This window comes from Emydura macquarii, unplaced genomic scaffold (assembly GCF_026122565.2).
Source record: "Emydura macquarii macquarii isolate MOO-44397 ecotype Brisbane River unplaced genomic scaffold, CSIRO-AGI_Emac_v2 contig_2205, whole genome shotgun sequence".
Lineage (NCBI taxonomy): Eukaryota > Metazoa > Chordata > Testudines > Chelidae > Emydura > Emydura macquarii.
Genome location: NW_027132342.1, coordinates 19,292,044 through 19,317,285, shown reverse-complemented (window position 1 = coordinate 19,317,285; position 25,242 = coordinate 19,292,044). Strand labels below are relative to the sequence as shown.

The 25,242-nt window shown below is 45.1% G+C and overlaps 1 protein-coding gene across 2 annotated transcripts; it reads right to left on the bottom strand.

The window, feature by feature from the left end:
- SEPTIN3 (septin 3) lies at positions 1-25,242 on the bottom strand. 2 transcript variants are annotated; one of them, XM_067559046.1, is made up of 10 exons: positions 25,190-25,242; positions 11,152-11,343; positions 10,690-10,818; positions 10,153-10,234; positions 8,616-8,753; positions 7,986-8,103; positions 6,757-6,852; positions 2,655-2,754; positions 2,187-2,238; positions 1-370 (listed from the first exon to the last, which is right to left on the bottom strand). In XM_067559046.1, exons 1-10 carry the CDS (start codon positions 25,197-25,199, stop codon positions 235-237), a joined length of 1,053 nt encoding a protein of 350 aa, XP_067415147.1. In that variant the 5' UTR covers positions 25,200-25,242; the 3' UTR covers positions 1-234. The 2 variants fall into 2 exon arrangements, with proteins under 2 accessions (XP_067415147.1, XP_067415148.1); XM_067559047.1 differs by having other exon boundaries at positions 2,655-2,751.

Here is a 25,242-nt window from a genome sequence, read left to right as displayed (position 1 = left end):
CACAACCAAGATGCACAACTGAACCGCAGAACACAAGAGAGGGGAAGACAACGAACAGCCTGCTGTGCAAAAAACAAGAATGACAACATTCTAGGAAGGAGAAAGGAAATGCCCCTGCTCCTTCTCCCAGACACACACACACAGAGGATGTTCCACATGCTTTGAAGACAGGCCTACAGTAAAGTTAAGGGTAGCAGGGACGGGTTGTAATATCCAGACAGTGGGAGGAGTAATTCACAGATTACTTTCATGGTTTTCCTCTGTCTCAGCAGTCACCGGGGGGAGCCCCCCGTTGTCATTCAGCCGCTTGGCCCTGTAGGTCTCATAATGGATGTTGTGTGTCACTTCTTTTAAGTCTTGGAGGTGGGTCCTGCAGGAGGCAAAGGAGGAAGGCGGGAGACAGAAGGAGAATAAGAAAAAACTCTAGCAGCAGCTTGGTCAATGTTATTCTTTCTGGGTCTATTTTATTTCCTGAGATGAATGGGACGGGTTTTCCAGTCTGGCTGGCCAGGCTGGCTAATGAATAGGGCATACATTTTCTAGGGATGCCATAACACGTTAACCAGTTGAAACTCTGTCCATCAGCAAAATAAAATAGGCACACAGGATATGTCACTGGCTCCATAGGCGTGCACAGCACATTTCATTAGGATGTGCACCCAGGGAATTTTCATGAGGGGGTGCACCCAGGATATTTTCATGAGGGGGTGCACCCAGGATATTTTCATTAGGGTGTGCACCCAGGGTATTTTCATTAGGGTGTGCACCCAGGATCTTTATCAGGGGCAGGCGTGTCAAACTCAATTCCACCGGCGGGCCACATTTGAATTTCCCACCACGTCCTAGTCTCCACTGAGAAATCTCACGATGAACGGGATTTCGGTGGCAGATCATGGCATACTCCTGTCCGCGGCAACATCACGCGTCTACTTCATTTTCAGTGGCAGCTTGCTTTCTATTGCCATCCACCAAGAAATTGCACACGCCAGCTACTCTTTTGGTGACGGCCCTACCGGCCCACATCAAAAAGGTTCGCGGGCCGGATAACAAAGGTTTGACTCCCCTGCATTAGGGTGTGCCTGGGCACACCCTGTGTACACACCTATGACTGGCTCAGATCATTGGCCTCGCCAGTCCAGTATGCTATCTCCTGCTACACCAAGTCAGACCAATGGTCCATTGAGTCAGCTATTCTGCATCCTTCTTTGCCAGTTAAGACATCTAGTTCATCAAGTCTTCTAGCAGCAGCCAATACATGATGCTTCAAAGAAGGGAAAACTTCCACACAATGCATCTGGTCAGTTGTGCAGTGTAGCCCACAGTAGCTGTGCTAGCGACACCTGCCACCCTTGAAGATTCCCCACAGCCACAACTCCTCCCAACCAGTCACTAACCTCCAAAAAACTGCATGGGCTTTGTCCATCATTGTTTAATTACAAGTTGATGTTTCATCACACCCAGATGCCAAAACACCATGGTAACAAGAAGCACCCAGGGGTTTGGTTTTTTACTTTGATATATATTTACATTGGGCTTTTTAAAACATGTACCCTGTGGTCTTATAGGCCACAGAGATTACCTTCAAACTTTGGGACTTGCCCACAGAATTTAGGACAGATGTCAGTTCTCCTGCCAGGGCTTCAATCCATACATGAACTTGGGAGAAGACTGGAGACTGGGGATATGGAGCTTTTTATCTCTTGGTCACCAGTTCTAATCCATCCCCAAATCAGGAGGACTATACGGTCTGGGGATTGGGAATGAGCTGAAGAGTCTTTCCTCTCTTTGTCAGTGATTCCAACCCAGCCCTAGGTCAGGAGCAATTTAAAGGTGTTCCCATCTATTGTATGTTCATATAACAGGATATGGAGGAAGGTGTCACTCTAGTTCCTTGTCATACAGGCCATCCATATGACACAAGTACCATCACAACTAGCCCCCTTGTTGGCATACCAATCATAAATATTAAAGATCAGCTAGATTTCCCTATCTATTAGTTAAACTAAGATCGTTCCCTATAGTATTCAGCCCAGCTTTAATTGTCCCAAGAACTATGACTTTCATCCCTTCCTTTGGGGACTATTCCATTATCATTGCTCTTGTCACTAGGAAATTCTATCTGATAGTCCGTTCAGTAAGTAGCACTTCTAAGTAGGAATAAACTGTTGTATGACGGCTGGCCTCACCTGATGACAAAGTCTCGAAGTAGGGCAAATTCGCAATGATTGAGGTTTTCCACTGTAAACAGAGAAAATTGGGGAGTGGGGTGTTAAAAAACCCTTCATCAGAACAGTGCATGGGATGGTTGTCCACACAGTGGGCAGATAGGCACAGATTTTATATTTCAAACAGGGCATATAGTGATATATATGCATCGCATGCGGGCTTGTCAGTTATTAAAAATCATGAGGAAGTGTTCACTTGAAAAGTGAGGTGAACTCATGGGGCTCAACTTGGCATCTTCCACACTCTAGAGTGGCAGGAAAACTGCCAGTCGGCGATGCCACAGGGGTAGCTCCAATTCCCACCAGCAGAGTTGTTTGAAAATATTAAATAACTATAGGTACTAGGAGTAATGGTCTGAGGTATACCTGGAGCTTTGAGTGTCTGAGCTTAGGTAGATACATCCATCTCAAAAGGATGGACCAGTTTACCTTCAATGACACCCCAAGGAGTCTTCCTGCCCAGGATTCTTTTGCCATTTACTTGGTATTCCTTGTCGCTGCCCACCACTGCAAACGGCATGCTCTCCTGCTGGAGATAGACAAGTAGACAGGCCTAGTCAATCTGCTCCTCTGCATATTAGACAAAAATGAGACATGGGCACTGGTACTACTGCTCTCTTTCAACCCTTTTCCCCCCTACTAGCCTCCTCCCTCCAGCATAAAGGCTTCTGCAGGGCAAGAGGCACTCACTGCCTTTAACAATCCAATGACCATCTACTGAAAAATACGACAATACCCCTAGCATTTCGATAGTTGTTTACAGCTGTTCCTACTGTTGCCATAGCTCAGTCTGTGGAGAAGCCCAGTGATTCTATGGGTTCTGCAAATGTGTGCAGTATTTTTCTAGGTAGGTCTGCAGACATTACCAGCACTTTTTTAATCATAGGAGTGATAAATATGGAGCTCTCTGTAATCATTTGTTAATACTGTAATACCTGACTTTGGCCTGCTGTTTGCTGCACTCATATTTTGGTGTAAGTATTGCTCCCCAGGGGTCTCTCTGGAGTGGTTCCCAGAACAAAAAAAGAGATGGCTCAAGATGGGCACCAATGAGTCCTAAAGGGACAATGCCAGAACTATTCGCTCTGCCTCCCACCAGCATATGAAACTGTCTGACCCGGAGGGCAAAAGCCATCAATACGTGACCAAGCCTTTTGCAAGATGAAGAACTCGTTGGGGATGGGGTTACCAACGACACTGCCTTGGAGCAGCAAGAAGGTGCACCAGATTGAAAAGACTCAGGCACAGGAACCCAGGGGGATGTCTGAGGAAACTTGGCCTACCTAGGTTTTAGCCCTACCATTATGGGATGGTAGGACACTAGGTAGGACAGACATGCAGGCAGGCTGTTGTTCTAAAATCCAATTATTTTCTCTAGTGCTCTATTCCATGAGCTAATAAGTATACGTTGTTTTAAGAAAGCTGCAGGTCACTATAACACTGGGAGATAGGCCTTTTGCCTGCACTTATCTCCTGAGGGGGGCACTTAGGGCGCATGCCTTTATTCACTGCAGAGTTAACTTGGCCTCTCACTCATGTGTTGCCCCTAAACCTCCTCCCTTCCACACACAAAACTCTGTCACTCAAGTTTAGTGGTGCTTTCAATCCCAGCTAACTGGCCTGTCCTGGGGTATAGACTACAGGCTGAGTGAGGCTGTAACCCCTTTGGGGTTTTAGAGAGCATGGTGCTTTTAAATCTTTGCCCTGTGGGGGGAAATGCTGCTTGTTCCAGAAGGAGGAAGTGCTATTTGGGAGAGGGCTGAGGAGAGAGAGGGGAGAGTGACAGGGTGTGTCTGGTCTGGAGCTCCAGAAAGAAGGGCTGCAGCGAGCCAAGCAGGCCCTCACAAAAGTGGAGCATCCGAGAACCTGCCCGAAGCCTGGGAGGGACAGAGTGGCTGACCAGGGACGCCCAGGACAGGAGCCAGGAGGAGCATTGTGCCAGGGAGGAATTGCCCGAGAAGGACAAACCGAAGCTGGACTCAGTATCATTGCTGCCCAGAGCTGCATGGGGCAGGAGTACTGGGGCCTGTGACTTTGCACTGGGAATAAGGAGGGAGGCTGTAGCTAGCTAAGTGGTGAGTGTGTCGCTCTATGTGGTTTTGCAGCAAGCAGAAGAAGAGGGCACCGGAGGCGTTTGCTGGGGAAAGTTCTCTGGTGCTGAAGACGAACAGGAGCACCCAAGACTCACCACCAGCCTGGAACTTTTCCTAGGACTCCTGAACTCTGGGTGCAGATGCATTGCTCGGGGTCTGCCCTTTCAGTCTGTGGTGCCACTGGGCTATGGGGCCTTGTGTTGAATGTAGCCCTGTTTTACCACTCCCCCTATCTTTCCCCCTGTTGTTTTTCTCCATTCATCCCCCTGTAAATAAATATTTCCCTTTCCTATAGTCACCGTACTATCCCGGTGTGTGTGTGATCACTCGCGCCGGGCGGGGGGGAGGGGGGCGACACGGGTTGGAACAGGTACCCCTGGGGTGGAAGGAACTTTCCCTGCTGCGTTCGTGCAAACGCCTTTTCCTGGCCAGAGCTGCCTACAGAGCAGACTCCATCTTGGCCACAAGGGCGCTAAAGTTACAGACACAAAACTTTGTCACCCAAGTTTAGTGGTGCTTTCAACCCCAGCTAACTGGTCTGTCCTGGGCTACAGACTACAGGCTGAGTGAAGCTGGTAACCCACTCACTTTGCAGTGAGGACACAAACTAAATCATTCCAGTGCTGATTGTCCTCCAATGGCTTCCCATAATTCCTCCCATCTGCCCAGAAAGACAGACAAGTTCTCCCACAATTCATTGGGAAAGAATCATAGAGTGGCTCCTCTCATTGCAGCACAAAGAACCATGGGATATGCCCCTCCCCCCTCCCCAGAAGTCCTAGCAACACACATGCACAGAGGAGTGCAGCGCCAGTGAGGCTATAGTAACTTGGCTGTGGCCGCTCACACCTGGACTAAGCTAACCCAGGTGCGGATCCTCCAAGTTTACTCTGCAGTGAAGAAATACCAAGAGAGAGCAGAAAGGGGGCAGATATGCAGCTAGCCTTATAAATGTGATAGTCCACAGAGGTACACAACACTTCCGTATGTTGTGTAGAAATCACTTGTTTCCATAGGTCAGTCTGCAGATGCCCCAATATTTCCATAGGTTTTCGCAGAACTCTACAATGTTCCTTATGTTTAGGGCTTCTGATTTTCACCGGTAAAACACCCCAATAAAAAAAATGAAATCAGTGTTCATCCAATAAACACTGGAAAAGCATGGGAAATGGTTACTTGTATCTAAGGGCTTGTCTACACGGAGCAGTAATGCGGACTCCAGAGGTATGATTTTTAAAGCACACTAATGTGTTGCACATTAATTGGTCTGTGCAGACCCTGCTGGTGTGCACTAAATGTTCCCTAGTGCACTTTAAAGTAATGCTATTTGAAACAGCACTACATTAAAGTACAAAAGGGAACATTACAAAGAGATTACTCACTACAGTATATGCTACTGCAATGAGTAATATGTATCATATATACAGTATATATAGGCTTGGAAGGATTAGATTTTTATTGGTAAAAGTAGGTGAACATCAATTTAAGGGACACAAACTGATGGAAAAATATTTCCATTGACAATAATTGAAATTTACAGATAGACAAAGAAAGAAAAATGCTGCTTGAGAACTTATTAGGGTTTGATTTAAGGATATTTACTTTTTATATTTTGACGTGTGATGTTGACAGTTTGTGTTTTAACAATTATAAAGTTTTAACTTCTTGAATTTCAACGTCTACTGTCATTAAATAATTATTATCAGATCTTTCCCATTGTCTGACACCTCCACCCCCCATAATTTCACCATCTGTGAAAATTTCAATTGAAAAAAAAATGCTTAAAAATAAACATTGATATTAGCCATCAAAATTATAAAAAAATAAAAATTGAATTCTGCAAAGCCTAAGTATATACAAAGAGAAAACCCCAAAACCCACCGATTTTGGGCATCCACACAAAACTCAAAAATTACTAAAAATAAACCCCCGAAAGGAAAAGCCCTTCATGTCTTCTACATATATCCCCAGATTCCTAGAGGTAGGTCTACAGCTATCTCCAGCATTTCTACAGGAGATGGATGCAATGATGTTTGAGGAGAAGGGAAAATTATGATCGAATTTTTACTTGGGAAACTACCAAAAATAAGAGTTTGAGGGGTCAAGTTAAGAACAAGCTGGGGCTTAAATAGCAACAGTTTAAATGGGAAGCTAAATCCAGTCCAAACCCAACGTCCAGCAAGATGAAGTGAAGCAAACAGCCCTCTTATATGCAGCACTCTGTGGTACTAGTGACTGTCAACAATGCAAATTAAATTAGAAAGGATAAAAGGACCCATCCTCCCTACTGGATATCTATAGTAATAATACTTTGCATTATAGCATCTTTCATCGAAGGATCTCCAAGCACTTTGAAAACTAGAGTGATTTGTCTCCATTCTGCACTTAGTGAAATCTAGCCACTCCTCAGTACGCTCTCATGATATGGTGTGTCTTACCCTGATTTTGTCATTCTCTGTTTTATCCTCCAGATCCTCATCAAATTCTTTCTGGGGGTAAAACTCAATCCCATTCACCTCCAGTTCTTTGCGCACCTGGGCAGGGAAACATTGGAAAGTGAAAAGCAGTGCAAGCATTACAGCAAGAGTCCTGTGGCACCTTAAAGACTAACACATTTATCTTGGCAAGCATTGAATTATGGCAGATGGTGGAATGCAGTGGTATTATATTCCCACTGCAACATTCTAAAGGGGAAGGTGCCTGCAGGGAATATTTCTGAAGGAGTGCGTAATCCAGTTGTGACACACAGCAGTGCTGGCAAGAGATTGAACTTTATTCCCTGGCCCCAGTTACTTGATGTAGGTCAGTGTTATGAAGAATTAATGACCCAGTCACAGGACAGCGGTCAGTAGAAAGATGTCTTGGCAGGTCACAGGTGTGAAATCCTTGACACGACTATGACAGATGCCCTTTGAGAGACTTCAGCATAGAAACAGCTGCTCTTTCAGGATATCTGCAGCCTGTCAGTTAGTTTTTGCCCAAGGCGATCTCTCATAGATTTCTGCTCACCAGAAGATCCACCCATTTTTAGTTCTCCATTGTGATGCCCCTACCAGACTATTCAGCATTATTCTCTGTGGTCTGAGGTGATAATTTCCTTAGGACCATTTGCACTGGGAAGGTACATTCTCCTATCGATTAGTCTGAGCTCAGAGGTGGGATTCATGAGCACAGACACATGTCAACGTCAGCTATGACCTGCTGTGGGCACATGTTTTGCAAAGGTTCATTTAAAGGGCAAGCACATTCTTGGATAAGGCCATATTGTAAGGAATGTACAGTGACTTGGGGAAGAGCTGAATTGCTGTGATTTCCTACCAGCTGGAAAAATTGGCCATCCTCATATTAGTCTGAATGATTTAGGCAATCTTCTGCCATATGAGCACACCCAGATCATCGCACATGCCCCATGTTGTGACAGATACAAAGCCAGATCATGTTTTAAGGTTACACAATAGCTGGACTCTGTCAGTGGAGAATAATCCAGTATTGTATCCCATGGCAGCAGCTGAGTGCTGTTGTGAAACATGAAGGGAAACACCAGGAAGTCTGAGAGGTCAAGCCAATATCATCCCAGTCTGAAGGGTATTACCAACCTCTGCCACCTTCCTGCCAGGACAGGTGAGGCTGTGAAAGAGTTGCTTCACACAGACATGGTGGTACTCACTCTTTGTTTGAATTCAATCTTCTCTTCTAGGGTCATGGTGTCTGCCTTGGCGATAACAGGGATGATGTTTACTACTTTGCTGAGATGTTTCATAAATTCTAGGTCCAAAGGTCGCAAGCTGCAGCCCGGGAAAAAGGAATAAGTGAGAGCCATTTTATCACATCACCCTTAATGCTGGCTCATCTCTTCCCCTACCCAGACTCCAGAAGAGAGGGTTAAGGGAGAGCTCTCCTGCATAACTCCCATGAGATGCTACCATTAGATCTCTTCTCCTCCTTCCTCCCCACTCAGTGCCTAGAAAAAAAATGAGGTGAGAGCTGGCCTGTCTATCCAATTCTAAAACTTTTCTTTATAGCCTTCCCAGTGTCCATCCCAGGACAGAAAAGTTAAACAACAGTGGGATTCATACGCATGACCCATGGGAGAGATGAAAGAGGCAGAGTGGGATATATATAGAAAGGATTATTTATAGAAGTGATGAATGGGATACATGTGAGAGAGAGAATAGTCAGATACATATGACTGATCCATAGGGGGAGCTAAAGTAGAGGCACAGTAAGATGTAGATGAGATAGGGTACGTAGAAGTGATCTACGGGAAAGATGAAGTAGTCAGCAGCGGAATACGAACGAGTGACCCGTGGGGGAGATGAAGTAGAGGCAGCAGTGGACTCTCGTATCTGGGATTCGTTTCTTCCTTGCAATATTCACTTCCTCTTTCAGGAATTTTTCATACTGCTCATTGATGTATTTCTCGATGGGCTCCCAGCTGTGAGGGTCAGAGAGCGAGAGAAGCACTTTACTTCCTCATGCTGCATACATACAGTGCCGCTGACAATAACAGGACCAAAGAGGGTTTACAGGGTGGAAGGGTTTCATCTGTTAGCCTGCCCGGATCATGCCAGTGTTATTGATCAGCAGAGGTGCTCAAGCTGAAGCCCCAGGGGCGTACATGGAAAGGGGCTGCTGGCAGGGTGTTCTCTGTGAGGGCCCTCATGACTCTAGAATTTATCCTGCTCTGGTTCAAAATAGGCAGAATCTGCTGAATTTTGGAGGGCGGGGGGGGAGACAGGGAACTGCCAGCATAGAGGAACTGGGAGGGGAATTTGAGAGATGTGTTGCCTGGTTTGCTGGTAGTGGGTTATACTGACTTCACTCCTGTATCTAAATTATGCTGGGGGGGAAGGGGGATTTTGTTGAGTTTTTCAGTTATGCAAAGGGTCCTAGAGCTCTTTTATAGTGTGTATATGCCTAAATAAAGTAAATAAAAGAATAAGGATAAAGATTTTACATTTCTTGAACCTCTTTCATCTAGTAGGATCCCAAACACTTTATAAGCTGTGTATATAAAAACCATTTCACCTGCCACCGAACTGCAGTCACCTCTGGAGCAAAATGTGTTGGCTGTTTAACATTTCACAGCAACACTTCACAACAGTTCATGGGCCTGATCCAAAGCCCATCGGAAGGCAATAGGAATCTTTCCATGGACTTCAATGGGCTTTGGATCAGGCCTTAAGCGAGGAAGTGAAGAATAATATCACATCCATTTGGAACCCCAGGATGACTTTTAGGGCGGCACAATGCCATTATCCAGACTGGAGTTTGGCAGGATGCTGCTACTAACACCTCTGTTCTTCTCAGATTTACCAGGGGATCTGAAATGAATCCACGTGGATTTATATCTTGTATGAAAGACAGCCACCAAGTTTGTATCTTGTGTGAACCACTGAGGACCCCAGGGACCCTGCTGGGGGTTGGTTCAGAACTGAATCGGAAAGAACACCCATATCACATCCTGCAGCGCTGACTCAGCCTGGAGCAGGATAGCCTGTGGCTGAGCTCATCCTGACCTCTTCACTGTGTTCCATCTTAGAGCATGGACATGCTGGGGCTGAGTCTTCTGTATCCTCAGCCCTATGGGTATGTCAGCTACCCAAGAGAACAATAGAGAATCATAGACAATTAGGGCTGGAAGGGACCTCAGGAGGTCATCTAGTCCAATCCCCTGCTCAAAGCAGGACCAACCCCAATTAAATCATCCCATCCAGGGCTTTGTCAAGCCAGGCCTTAAAAACCTCTAAAGATGGAGATTCCACTACCTCCCTAGAAACCCATTCTAGTGCTTCACTGGATAGCTGGGGAGAGGGGTGGGGACAGACACTCACCAATTCTCATTGTTGATCTGGTCTCCAAATCCTGGGGTGTCAATTACCGTCAGTTTCATCTTGACACCACCTTCTTCAATGACTGGGGAAGAAGACAGAAAGGACCCGATGATCACCCTCCCTCGAGATTGGCTCCTCTGTGTATGCTTCTGTGATACTTGTTGTGGGAATGACGATGTTCTGCCCTTTCCACCGCCACATAAACAAGGGAGAGGCTGCCTTGGGTCATCACCAGGACTGTACATGCCTCTTTCAGAGCAGAGACTTTGAACCTGGGTCTCCCACATGGCCCAGATGAGGGCCCTTGCTACCAGGCTACTGGTTGGTCTGGAGTAGGTCTCTCTCTCTCTCTCTCTCTCTCTCTCCAAAATTTCAAAATGTCTCAATTTCATCTCGATGTGGAAAAAAACTTTGAATTCTGGTTTTCCGGCCAGCCCTTGTAACAGGTCCTTGGCAGAACTATTCTAAGACACCAGCACCCCATACACTCTTTCAGCCAGTACTGGTGGTCCTCAGAATACTTTTCCTGGCTCTTACCGTGCCCAATGGCCTTGATCTCCACTGTCTTAGGGATCTTCTCCTCACGGTTCCAGCCTGAAGACTTGCGGCTAACTTGGGATTTGAAGAGGGTGTTCACTAGTGTTGATTTCCCAAGCCCGCTTTGACCTGATAAACGTAAAGAAGAAGAACATAGCATTTACCATAGTTGTGCTCTGACAATAGACTGAAGAACTTAAACCCAGGGAAGGTGTCAGGTTGGGTGTGAGGGATCTTCTTGTCCCATATAAGTACCTTAAGGGAAATCACATGGACAGGGGCTAGGAATCTACTTGAACTAGGCTTGGCCTGATATTAAAGAATCTGTCCTTCACCCATAATCCCAATGATCCTCGTACCCTTATAACCTCTTGTACCTATGCCTGTGAGGTTGAAGTTAAAGTGCAGCAAAGCTTCTTTCCATGACCCCAAAGCCCCCTAGGCCTTGATGACCCCTCCTACCTACAACCATGATGTTGAAGTCAAAACCCGTCTTCATGGTCTTCTTGCGCATCTGCTCAATGATGGTATCAATCCCAATGTAGCCCAGCAGGTTGGAGTTAATGCCAACAGGTTTCATTGGCACTGCTGGTTTTTGCCGGGGCTCCGGCACCAGCTCAGACATAGCTGCCTCGGTCTTGTTGTCTGCTGACCCTGCCCAGGAGAAAAAGGGGAAAATTGTTATTCAGGTGGCAGCACTATTCATTTCCCTCTGCCCCGCTCTGATGCTGGTGAATGGGTCTTGGATGTTCGTTTCACTGGCTGCTTGCTGGGCATGAATTAGGTGACAGATCTGAGCTTTGTGGTCCCTAATGGACAGTTAACTTTCTGAGGTTCTGGCTCTGTGTTATATACCCATGCATCCTGGGAGGTCCAAGGGGGTGGGGCCCTTAGAGCATGGGATGTGCAGGGGGGACAGGAGGGAAAATGCCTGTGTCATTGCTTCTGTGGCCCAAGGGCTGTGGGATGCCCTCCCCTTTGACTTAGGAATGTTCACAGAATTAGCCCCTTCAACATCAGATTGAAAACTGGCTCTCAGCAATGTCATTAGCTTTGTGTATCTTTCATAATGCTAGATGGTCTTGTGGGTTTAATCTTATGGTTTTCAATATGTAGGTCTAAACCGTCAAGTGTTCCCTAATTCTGGGTACCCGACAATGAAGGCATCCAAAATCAGGGGACACTTTTGAAAATGTAATCCTACTCAATGTAACACCATATTTCTGGCACCATAGCCCTCCTTAGCTGCCACTTAGCCAATACATTTCTTGTTCTTTTAAAGAGAGATGGAGTGTGCAGACTAGTTCTTAGAGCAGGGGCAGGGGAATTTGGAGATCCAGCTTCTATTCCTTGCTCCTCCACAGACTTACTGTATGACTCTGGGCAAGTCACTTAAACTCTCTGTGCCTGTTCTTCCATCTATTCAGGGTCACACACTTTGTAGCTTGTGTAGGCCAAGCTCACTGCACCCCTTGTATGCAGTGGCTCCTTGTATTCCTCCATTCCCCCCACAGGCTCCCTGTGCCATGCTCCAATCCCCCTCTATTTCAGGAACTCTCCCTACCATCCATGTCTACACTAGAGCGCTTACAGCCAGCAACTATACCGATGTGACTACACTGCTGTAAGCTGTCTCGTGTAGCCTCTCTATACCAACAGGAGAGAGCTCTGCGGTAGCAATGTCGGCGGGAGAAGCTCTTCTCCTGACATAGCGCTGTCCACACTGGCAGTTCTGTTGGTGTGATTTATGTCACTCAGTGGGGTGTTTTTTTCACATCCCTGAGTGGCATACTATACTGATATAAGTGGTAGGGTAGACATTATTCTCTTCTTTCTTTCTTTCTCTTTCCGGATATCAACATTTTTACACTGCATTGGTGTGATGGGCAGAGCTGAGAGGGGGAGTGTTGTTATGCTGGAAGGTGTTAATGACTGCCATCAGCTAATAGAGGTGGTTGAAGGTGTAGCTGTGCTAACCAGATGCCAAGGGCTCTGTGCATCCCCACATGGTCCCCTCTTGGGTTTTCTGATTTTCAGCAAAGTCAATAGAGTTCTGGCCATTGATACCTAGAATGTTCCCTGTTGTAGGCAGTGTGGTTGGTCCCAGGATGTTAGCGAGAAAAGGTGAGAAGTTGGTCCAATAACTGCACCCACCTTGTCTCTCTAGAACATTACTGACACTTGGGAATCGGTCAGATGCAGTATTCAAAATTATCATGTTATAGACAGACAGAAAGAGAAACTCAGCGTAGGGCCTCGCAAGTTCAGTCAAAAATCGGGCTGATAGTACCTATTTCACTGAGATGGAATGATTGTTAAGCACTTTGAGGGCCTTAGATGAAAAAGAAAATGGATGGCAGGGTGTTGTTATTAATTCATCACTTTCCTCTCATCCCACACATCCAGGCAGGGTCCCACAGATGTCTAAGATCTGATCTTTTCTCTCTGTCAACCCAGCTAAAACTCTTGTCCAGGCCCTCATCATTTCCTTTCTGGGTAACTGTAACCTTCTTCTCCCTGGCCAACCTGACACCCACATTATACCCTTCTGGCCCATACCAAAACACAGCCACAGTCACTGTCTACCCCTCTCACATACATCTCTGTGCTTTCTTCCACACCTCCCCCTCCACAAGGAACACCCTCTCTGAGCCGGTCCCCAAGGCCACTGTCTTCTCATTTATATTACTCCTGAAGACCCACTACTTCTGCAATGCCTACAAAGAAAGAAGCTAGCTGACTAAATCTCTCCCTCCCCCATCTTCCATGTAAAACAGAGTGACAATAGTGAAGTCACTAGTGGGTTTCATGAAGTCTCTGGTTCTTTTCCTTTTTGGGTTAGAGAAAGCTCTGCTTGGGATAGTAAATCATCTGCTTATCTAAATCACTGATTTATCTCATTAGTGAACTGCACACACACGAAGGGAAGGGGACTGAATGTTGGGAGGGAGGGGTGTACGCACACTGGAACTAACACTGGGCATTGGTATGGGAGGAATGTATAAGGATTGAATTTGGAAGGGAAGCTGGAGTCGGGGAATTTAGGTGGTTTACTTTAAAAAACAACAACAGTCATGATCCTTGTAAGATCTTGTCCTAGCATCACCCTGCTCACTTTGTTTGTATGTTTTTAGATTGCCAGCTTTTCAGGGCAGGGACAGTGTCTTCCTTTGCCTGGACTTTGCAAAACACCCAGCACATTGTGGTCACTACTCCAATCTAAACGACAGATTATCCCCTTAAACCAATCCCTCCCCACTCTTAATTGTTTCCTCTGCTCTCCCCAGCCCCAGCCACACCCCCGGAAGTTGGCAAGCCAAAGCAGTAGTAAGCACTTTTGTGGCATGACTACCACATGGCATGTTGCAGCCGCTGCTTCTGAAGGAGGAGACATATGGGGCCCACACACTATGCCATGGGGCCAGAGGCACCAAGGACCAACATCATGGGCTACAGCATAAATAAGTGTACAGGGTAGGAAGGAGCTACAGGTAGAAGGAATTTTATGGAGTGTTTCAAGACAGAGTTGGTCTGGGAGGAAGAGCCAGTCTGGGTGACTGAGGAACTGTTTAGCATTTCTTCATTCAAAGTACTGTACAGAATTAAGGGCTTATCCACACAGGGAAATTTACTGGCAAAACCATACCAGTATAAACATATTGGTATAGTTATAACTACAGCCATATAATTAAACCACTACAGCTAAGCTGAAAAGTTCCAGAGGGGTAGCCATGTTAGTCTGTATACAGCAAAAACAATGAGAGTCCTGTAGCACGTTAAAGACTAACAAATTTCTGCGGGTATAAGCTTTTGTGGGCTGTAACCCACTTCGTCAGATGCATGAAATGGAAATCACAGATAGGAGGTATAAGGGTAAGAAACATAACAGTGGGGAGGGCAAGAGCTAACAAAGTCAATTCAGTTAGAGTAGATGAGGCTTATTCACAACCGTTGATTAGAGGGTGAAAATGTGTGAACAGTGACAATTACTTCTTGTAATGAGATAACCCTATTCAGACCCAGTTTGATTGTGTCAAGTTTACATATGAGTTCCAGCTCTGCAGTTTCACTTTAAAGTCTGTTTTTGAAGCTTTTTTGTAGAAATATGGCAACTTTCAAGTCAGCTACAGAGAGTCCTGGGAGATTGAAGTGCTCTCCGACTGGTTTATGGATGTTACCATTTTTTATGTCTGATTTGTGTCCATTTATTCTTTTGCGTAGTGACAGTCCGGTTTGGCCAATGTACATGGAAGAGGGGCATTGCTGGCACATGATGGCATATATTACATTAGTAGATATGCAGGTGAATGAGCTCCTGATAGTGTGGCTGATGTGGTTAGGACCTGTGATGGTGTCACTAAGCTGGTAAATTTTGCTGCATAGACCAGCCCTAAGGCCAAAAGTTCAAAAGTGGCAGTGATTTAGGGTGTGTGTCAATGTTTGAGTGTCCTATCTGAGACTCCTTAAAGGGACGTAGTTTCCAGAGGGTCTACACTCAGGGAAGACAATGCTCCCTCTAAGGATAGAAATCATACCTATGCCATGCATGTTCTTACAGCATCATAGAAATGTAGGGCTGGAAGGGACTGCAAGAAGTCATCAATTCCAGCCCCCTGCACTGTGGTAGGACCAGCTAAACCTAGACCATCCCTGACAGGTGTTTATGCAATCTGTTTTATAAAACCTCCAATGATGGTGATTCCAGAACCTCCCTTGGAAGCCTATTCCAGATCTTAAATACCTTTATAGTTAGAAAGATTTTCCTAATATCTAACCTAAATCTCCCTTGCTGCAGATGAAGCCTATTTTTTCTTGTGAACATGGAGAACAATTGATCACTGTCCTCTTTATAACAGCCCATAACATATTTGAAGACTGTTTACACATCCCCCCCATAGTCTTCTTTTCTCAAAACTAAACATGCCCAGTTTTTTTAACCTTTCATCATAGGTCAGGTTTTTTAAACATTCTAACATTCTATCAATTTTTTTGCTCTCCACTGGACTCTCTCCAATTTGTCCACTTCTTTCCAGAAGTGTGGTGCCCAGAACTGGACACAGTACTCCAGCTGAGGCCTCACCAGTGCAGAGAAGAGTGGGACAAGTCTTACATATAACACTCCTGTTAATACATCCCAGAATATTAGCCTTTTTCACAGCTGTATCACATTACTGACTCATATTCGATTTGTGATCTACTATAAACCCCAGATCCTTTTCAGCACTACTACTGTCTATCCAGTTATTCCTCAGTTTTAGTTGTGCATTTGATTTTCCCTTCTTGAGTGACGTACTTTGCACTCGTCCTCACTGAATTTCATCTTACTGAATTAAGAGCGATTCTCCAATTTATCGACTTTATTTTGAATTCTAACTGTCCCCTGAAGTGCTTGAAATCCCGCCCAGCTTGGCATCACCTGCAATTTTTAAAGCATACTCTCCATCCGTGACCAAAGTCATTAATGAAAATATTGACCCAGACCTAGTACTGACTCCTGCAGGACCCCACTAGATATGCCCTCCCAGTTTGACAGTGAACCATTGATAACTACTCTCTGAGTATGGTCTTTCAACCAGTTGTGCACCCACCTCATAGTAATTTAATCTAGATGCATTTCTCTAGTTTGCTTATGAGAATGTCATGCAGGACTGTGGAAAAAGCCTTACTAAAATCAAGGTATATCACATCTACTGCTTCCGCCCATCCTCTAGGCCAGTAACCCTGTCAAAGAAGGAAATGAGGTTGGTGGCATGATTTGTTCTTGACAAATCCATGATGGCTATTCCTTATAACTCTATTATCCTCCAAGTGCTTACAAAGTGATTGTACAATAATGTGTTCCAGTATCCTGCCAGGTATTGAAGTTAGGCTGACTGGTCTATAATTCCCTGGTCCTTTTTGTTCCCCTTTTTAAAGATAGGTATTCTGTTTGCCCTTCTCCAGTCTTCCGGGACCTCACCCATCTTCCAGGAGTTAAAGATAATTTCCATTGATGCCGAGATTGCTTCAGTTAGCTCCCTGAAGACCCTAGGATGCATTTCATCAGGCCCTGCTGACTCAAATACATCTAACTTATCAAAATATTCTTTAACCGGTTCTTTCCCTAATTGGGCTTGCATTCCTTCCTCCTTGTTATTAATATTTATTGTGGTGAGTAGGTCACCATTAATCTTCTAAAACATTTCAGCTTTCTTGATGCTATCAGTTATTAGCTCTCCTTCACCAAGTAGAGCTACACTTTCCTTTGTCTTTGTCTTGCTCTTAATGAATCTCTTCTTACTGCCTTTTCTGTCCTTTGCTGGGTGTAACTATTTTGTGCCTTAGCCGTTCTGATTTTGTCCCTACACGCTTGTGCTATTATTTTGTACTTCTCCTTAGCAATTTGTCCATGTTTCCACTTTTTGTAGGATTCCTTTTTGATTTTCAGATAATTAAAGAGTTACTGATGGAGCCATATTGGCCTTTTATTATTCTTCCTATCTTTCTTTTGCATTGGGATAGTTTGCAGTTTTGCTTTTAATATTGTCTCCTCGAGAAACAGCCCGCTATCTTGTACTCCTTTTCCCCTTAGATTTTCTTCCCATGGAAGAACCTACCAGTTCTCTGAGTTTGTTAAAGTTTGTTTTTTTGAAGTCCATTGTCTTTATTCTGCTGCTTTCACTCATTCTTTTCCTTACACTCATGAAATCTATCATTTCATGATCACTTTCATCTAAATTGCCTTCCACCTTCAGATTCGCTACCAATTCCTTTTCGTTGGTCAGAATCAAGTCTAAAATGCTATCCCTCAGTTTATTTTCTCTACTTTCTGGAACAAAGAATTGTCCCCAGTACATTCCGAGAATTTATTTCAGCAGATGTCTGGGTAGTTAAAGTCCCCCATAACTACCAGGGTATGTGTTTTGGGTATTTCTGTTATTCTAGAAATGCCTCATCCACCTCCTCTTCCCAATTTGGTGGTAGGTGGTAGGTAGCTGTATGTAATGCAAAGAAGGTATTCATAGCCATGGTGGCTAGATACCCACACACCCTGCCACACACCCTGTGTCCTGCCATTGTCCCCCACAGCACTTACCTCATTTATAGCCTGAGCCCACAGAGATGGGGCATGGCAGAGAGGGCTCAGGGGCATTCACCCAGAAGCTCATCCTCGAGGGGAGTCATTTCTGTACTTATAGAATCATAGAGTCATAGAAGATTAGGGTTGAAAGGGACTTCAGGAGGTCAGCTAGTCCAACCCCCTGCTCAAAGCAGGACTAACCCCAATTAAATCATCCCAGCCAGGGCTTTATCAAGCCACACCTTAAAAACCTCTAAGGATGGAGATTCCACCACTTCCCTAGGTAACCCATTCCAGTGCTTCACCACCCTCCTAGTTAAAAAGTTTTTCCTAATATTCAACCTAGACCTCCCCCACTGCAACTTGAAACCATTGCTCCTAGTTTTGTCATCTACTACCACTGAAAACAGCCTAGCTCCATCCTCCCTGGAACTCCCTTTCAGGTAGTTAAAAGCTGCTATCAAATCCCCCCCTCATTCTTCTCTTCTGCAGTCTAAACAAGCCTAGTTCCTTCAGCCTTTCCTCATAAATCTTGTGCTCCAGTCCCCTAATCATTTTTGTTGCCCTCCGCTGGACTCTTTCTAATTTGTCCACATCCTTTCTGTAGTAAGGGGTCCAAAACTGGACACAATACTCCAAATGAGGCCTCACCACTGCCGAATAGAGAGGAATAATCACCTCCCTCGATCTGCTGGCAATGTTCCTACTAATGCAGCCCAATATGCCATTAGCCTTCTTGGCAATAAGGGCACACTGTTGACTCGTATATAGCTTCTTTTCCACTGTAACCCCCAGGTCCTTTTCTGTAGAACTGCTCCCTAGCCAGTCGGTCCCCAGTCTGTAGCAGTGCATGGGATTCTTCTGTCTTAAGTGTAAGACTCTGCACTTGTCCTTGTTGAACCTCATCAGATTTCTTTTGGCCCAATCCTCTAATTTGTTTAGGCCACTCTGTATCCTATCCCTACCCTCCGGACTATCTACCACTCCCCACATCTTAGTGTCAGCTGCAAATGTGCTGAGGGTGCATCCACCTCATCCTCCAGATCATTAATGACGATGGTGTCATTTTCTGGATTTCTGTATGCTTCCTCCTCTCCTCCCCATGCCACCTTCTCTCTGGCATCTCCCCCACCACCTGCCCCAGATCCTGTGGGTTTTGTCTCTCTCCAATTGCATCTGAAAATAGCCTGGCTTTACACTGCTCACATCTAGATGCTTCAGCTTCACTAGAATATGTAAACTAGTGATTTACATATGCTAATATAAACCTAGTAGATATTTCTGAACTCCCAGGAAATTCACAGTCACCTCTGAAAATCCTGCCAGGCACTGTGGCCCAGGTCTTCAAAGGTATTTAGGAGCTTAACTCCCAATAATAGTTAGGCTCCTTAATACCTTTGAAGCTCTGGTCCTGGGTGCTCAGGCGCCATGGGAGCATTCAAACACCTCTCTGAAAGCCCCCTGGGCTCCCAATCAAAGTTGGTTGGAAAATTTTCATCAAAGCCATTTTTTGACAGAAAACGCTGTTTTTGTCAAAATCAAAACTTTTTTTTTAAAAAAAGTGTTGATTCCGACGATAATTCTTGCAGAAAAAAATATTTTGAAGTGAAAATATTTTCTTTCGGGTTTTCCAAAACAAAATTTTTCCTATTTTCATTTTGGAATTTTTAATTTTTGTTTCTGCATCTTAACCTTTTGTTTCCCTTTTTTTATTTGTATGTTATTTTTATGTTTACATTATTTTATGACATGTCACTGGGAGCTGTGCATAACATAATGCAGTAGAACCTCGGAGTTACGAATGCCAGAGTTCCAGACCAACCAGTCAACCACACACCTCGTTTGGAACCAGACGTATGCAATCAAGCAGCAGCGACCAAAAAAAAAAAGCAAATACAGTACAGAATTGCAAATGTAAACTACTAAAAGAAAGGGAAAGCAGCATTTTTCTTCTGCATGATAAAGTTTCAAAGCTGTATTAAGTCAATGTTCAGTTGTAAACTTTTGAAAGAACCACCCTAACGTTTTATTCAAAGTTACAAACAACCTCCATTCCCGAGGTGTTCGTAACTCTGAGAATCTACTGTAATTTGCACTACCGCGGATGTGTGTGATAAAGTCAGTCCTGGCAGCTGTCAAAGAATGGTGAAACTAAGTTTACTGCAATTGTATACATTGCTGCATTTTTATAATGTACAAAAGAAATATACAATTTAAATTTTTTGCATTATGTACTATTTACAAGATTTCACCACATAATAGCAGGGATTTAGTAAAAAAGTTAGATGTCCTGTGAAGAAAGATTATTGGTATAGATGGCCAGAGGCTATAAGCCCCTCTTTCAACATGTTACTGCTGAGCCTCGTGTTTATTTACAGGTGCCCTTCCAAGCAGCAGACTAAGGTCTACATTTTATTTACAATCTTTTTTATACCTTGTAACTTTGCAGCATGTTAACATTTACATTACCACGGCATAGCTGGAGTGCAAAGCAGACATATCTTGAAGGCAGATATATCAGTTCCTAGAATGGTGAAAGCCCTTTTCCCTAGGAACTGAAAAAAGGCTACTTCAGATTAGTTAGAGACACCTGAGTCCAATTAGGGGCCACCAGTGACCTTTAAAAAACCCTTTTCCGATGAGATGGGGAGGAGGGAGAACAAGCAGTAGCAGAGAGAAAAGGCTTTTCTTAGGCAGATGACTTTTCTCCTCCCTGTAGGGGAAACACTGAGTTTACTTCTGTTTGGGGAATGGCTGGTGACCAGAAGCCAGCATAATAAATCATTGATCAGGTGGAGGCAAGGAGATGTATTTCTTTTGTGTTGTGAGGTTTGTTGTGTAGGCCTGCCCTGAGGCCCACCTAGTAAATACTGTGAATAAACCAAAGTTAAGAATTAAAAATCTCTGGAGTAGGATTGATTTACTCCAGCTCTCCTCTCCCATTCCCCTGCCAGAGGGAGAAACACTGAGGCTCATCTGGTGAAAGAGGTGTCTGCTGGCACATGTCATGATATGAAATAATAGAATAGTTTAAATATTCTATTTTTATATTTATTTTATTTTTAAACTTATTAAGGGCAGCTGCTACTTAGTACTGATTGAAACATATTCTCTTCTCAAGCAAAGCGGCTCCTCTTCATGTTGCGATGAAACAGTTTGACACTTTGAATGTTTCAGCTATTATGTCATATTATAATATGCCAGTAACAATGCGTATTACCACTGCCATGGCATGACAGAAGGTAAAAATAATAAAGATATAAAAATGAAAAAAACCTTAAAATAAAATAAAAATGAAATTTGGAAACAACGTTCAAAAATATCTAAATTCAAATTTCCCAGAACTGACATTTTTGCAGAATTTTGCAGGCTGGTTTGTAGGAAATTTCAGAAATATTTGGTTTTGATTCCAAATGGGAACAAAAAGACATTTCAAAATGTCACCGTTTCCTGCAATCTAGATATTCCAGGTTTTGACCAGCTCTGCTCCTAGTCCCAGCCTGCACCCCCTAGTGGGGGTCCTGATGGGCTAGTATTGGTGAGATCATTGTACAATCTCAGCAGGCCATGGGCACCTCATGACAGGATTACAGAAATGTCTTGAGTGAACCTTGGAGCTGGGATGGGGGAGGAACAGGGCGAGGGGGTGACAATGACACTCCGAGGCAGAGATAATAGCAGTGCCTGAATAGCCAAGCATCATATCGCAGGGAAGATTTGATAACTCTGGTGTGGCTGAGGACCTGGCTGAACCTGATCACCCAACAGATTTTCAAAGAACCAGCACTGCCCACATGCTGCTTTGAAAATACCCCTTTTGTCTGAGGGCTCAAATCTTCTCCAGAGCATTCATAGGAGCCCCTTGAAAACTCCCTCGCACTTGACTTGCCCAAGGCCACCCAGTGAGTCAGTGGCAAAGGCAGGATCGGGACTCATGGATTTCTGGTGATTAGTCATGTGCTCCAGCCCACACAGCCATCTACAACTTTGGTGGGGGGGGAGGAGCCCAAAACTTTGGTGGATCCAGGCTCCATTTAGCCTTCATCCAATCTGCCTGCAGGGGAAAGAGCTGTCAGGAAGAAATCTCCCTTCCCTGCTTCTGTAAACTAAGGAGGTGCATGACAAGTTATTTTCACCTTCCTCTGGAGCATCCAACATAAGTGCGGTTGGGGGTGGGGGGAGGTTGGACAGGAGGCTGGATGGACCATTGGTTTGGTGCAGCTTGGCAAATCTCATATCCCTATATGAAAGGGAGGCTGCAGCAGTCCCCAGGTTGAGGCAATAGCAGCTAAGCTGAGTTTTTCTCAGCTAGAAGTCATTCTTACACACGTCACAACTAGTTTGGGATTTTTATGCTGACGAAGCATCCCTCAAGGCTGCTGTTGTCTTTTTCCAGTTTTCTCAAAGCTGTTGCCAGCCAGGAAAGTCTAGCTATGAGACAAAAAATGAAGAGCTCAACAAGCCAGCTCTCCTGCTCCCTTTGCTTAGCCTGCTACCCCTTCCCCCTGATATCTCGGTCATGGGCATCCCTGCAACTCTGCCAATGCCCTTCAGTCCTGACCCAGACACTCCTCAATATCCTGTTGCTGTCTCAGAGCCCACACAGCATGGGCCAATGCACCTTGTTCCTGAACTGCAGTAGGGGACTAGACATCCCTGCTAACTGGGATTGTCCTAGTTTGAGTAGCAAAGTAGCTTTAGTTTACTGTGGATTAAGCAACAGAGAACTACAGCTACTTTCCTTCTGAATGAGAGCATCCACACGGGAGCTAAGTGCATTTTAACTTCACATCTTTTGTTGGTTCACCTTAGCTTTCCTAGTATCCCTGTGTAGACAAGCCCAGAGACACAAACTGGGATCAGGCTGGCTTTCAAGAGTTCCTTGGCTCCCCAACAAAATGGAAGTGGGGTCTGTTCTTTTCTGGAAATCAAGAAGGAAGCCTCTCTCATTTAATTGGTAGTGAAGCATAGGGTTAGCTGAGACTAAATATACACGTGGACTCTTTGTTTTACATCCTTTTCTCTAATGCTTTGTTCTATGTGCTAATAAACATAGAGAGACAAAGTGGGTGAGGTAATATCTTTTATTGGACCAACTTCTGTTGGTGAGAGACACTTAACAAACATCGTTGTTATAAGAAGGCTTGGTCACTATAGCACTGATTCCTCAAGGGAAGAGATGCAGGTATCCAGTCAGATCTGCAGGGTGACATCAGATTGCATAAATGGGGTGTTGTACCCAGATCCCAGTCTAAGAGTGGGAGAACTGCGAGATGCCACTCAACGATAGGTAAGGGCACAAAACCGAACACCAGAGGGGGTGTACTCAGAAAGACCATAAAGGGAATTGAGGTGCAGCTAGCCCTGTGACCGTGACACTTAAAGCACATTGAAAGCTCTGGATGTAAAGCTGCTAATAATGAATAATAATGACTGCTACTATTCAGCATCATTAACATTCATTCATCTAACGTGTCCTTTGCTGTTATATTTACAGCAGCCACTCAAAACTGGATTTAGCCCCACAAACTCATTACACATAGGCCACTGAACAGAGATTGATGGTAAGGATTTTCAATCATCTCTGCCCCAGGGGCAGATTAGAACCAGTAACCTAGATATGAAAGGCTCCTCATCCCCTCCCCCTGCCTTCCTGTTCTTTGTCTGAGTGGCATCATGGAGTGAAGGGTGGAAACATTCAACCACAAAGAATCCAGCCTCTAGTAACAAACTGCTATTTAATACTCTCAGGCAATACATCTATAGCCTTCCTGTATGTCTCCTTCATTCAATAAGGGCCTGATCCTGCTCCCATTGAAGCCAACAGCAAAGTTCCCAATAACCCAGATTCTCTTTTACGCTATGGCCCCCTTACAATGCAATTACACCTGCACACACCTATACTTTAGGGGCCAAGGTGGAGTAATGGGGTCAGTGTGCAAATCAGAACCTGGCCTTTTACGCATTAGTGCATGCCTGTGGGGAAGCAAGCGGCTGTTGTTTAAGCAAAATCTCCCCATGGCTTGCAGACATTAGCATTTGTTAATTCAGACCTAGAGAAAAGCCATAGTTAGTATTTTTTTCTCGCTTGGCTAAACTTTAGCAGAGACACCCTTCATTTTTATCTAGGTCCCAGGGTTGCCATGGGGCCATTCATTCCAGTGTGTACATCCGTACAATACAAACAATTTATAGTGCAGGGCCATCCAATCTAAATCAGTACACAGCAACACTAAGAGGCCACAAGGTCAGTTTATTCCCCTCGCCTAAAGCCAAGGGTATCTCAGAGAGAATTATTTCAGTCTTTTGGTGCTGCTACCTCCTCCCCAAAACCAGCCATCCTTTAATATGCCTTTAATGACCACCTGATGTACCTGGGCTAGACAGTGGCCATCTCTCTCCAATCTGCAGCGAAATCTAGCACGCTGAAGCCTCACTGAAAATATAGAAACTAGAAATGAGAGAGAACTATTAGGTCATCTCCCCCCTTCCACCTCAGCTGCAGTAGGCGGGTTCTCGGCTCTCTAGTGCAATCTAGGTTGAAATGGCTCAGACGATGGGGTTCCCATCACTTCCCTTGGAAAGCTGCTCCATGCTCTGACAGGTCTGACCTGAAGAAGAGCTCTGTGTAAAGTCAAAAGCTTGTCTCTCGCACCAACTGAAGTTGGTCCAAAAAGAGGTATTGCCTCACCCACCTTGTCTCTCTAAGATCTTATTGTTGGTGCATTCCCTGGAGCGTGCCCTCCCCCAATACAGTCTTCAGCAGGAAGTTATGCCTTCCCAGGCCTGCCTCTCAGTCTCCACACCAGCACACCTGTCTTCCCCATGCTGCCCATCTCCCCAGAGGCCCAAGCTCTTGGTTGCACTCTGTCTCCCACTCTCATGTCCCAAACGGTTTGTTGCACAGTTGTGCCATGAGACATCCTGGAAAAGTGCTCCGATCTGGGGCCCAGGAGCACAGGTTTACAATCCCATATCATCCCAGGGGCCTGCATAGGCGTCTGGGTTTCCCCCCCGCCAACTGAGTCCACCTTGGTGCCTGGGGATTATAACATGACATTCCTATTCCCCAGAGCACAACCATCTGTGACCGACAAGGGCTAAGCCAGCTACAAAGCAGCTTGCAGTTTCTCCCACTCCTGGCAGCAGCTGGAGTTATTTCCCTCCTTTGGAGCAGCCTTTGGTGACTGCTACTCACCGTCATCAGCACAACCGCCCCGCTGTCTCCTTGACACCCAAATTTTGCCATTGAGAGTAAAAGGCATAAAGGAAATATTCTCCCTCCTCTCCCCCTGCCCTTGGAGCAGCACTGGCAAGTCACCATTCTGCGTGTGTGCATGTGCGGGGAGTGATGTGCCAGCAACATCAGGGGATCCCCCCAGCATCTCCCAGCCCTGACAAAACCATGCGAGTGTGTAAGCATCGGCACGGACCACCTACCTTTGAACATGAATCTTTCTTTGTCTCTGAATATGCTCCCGCGGGGTGGCTTC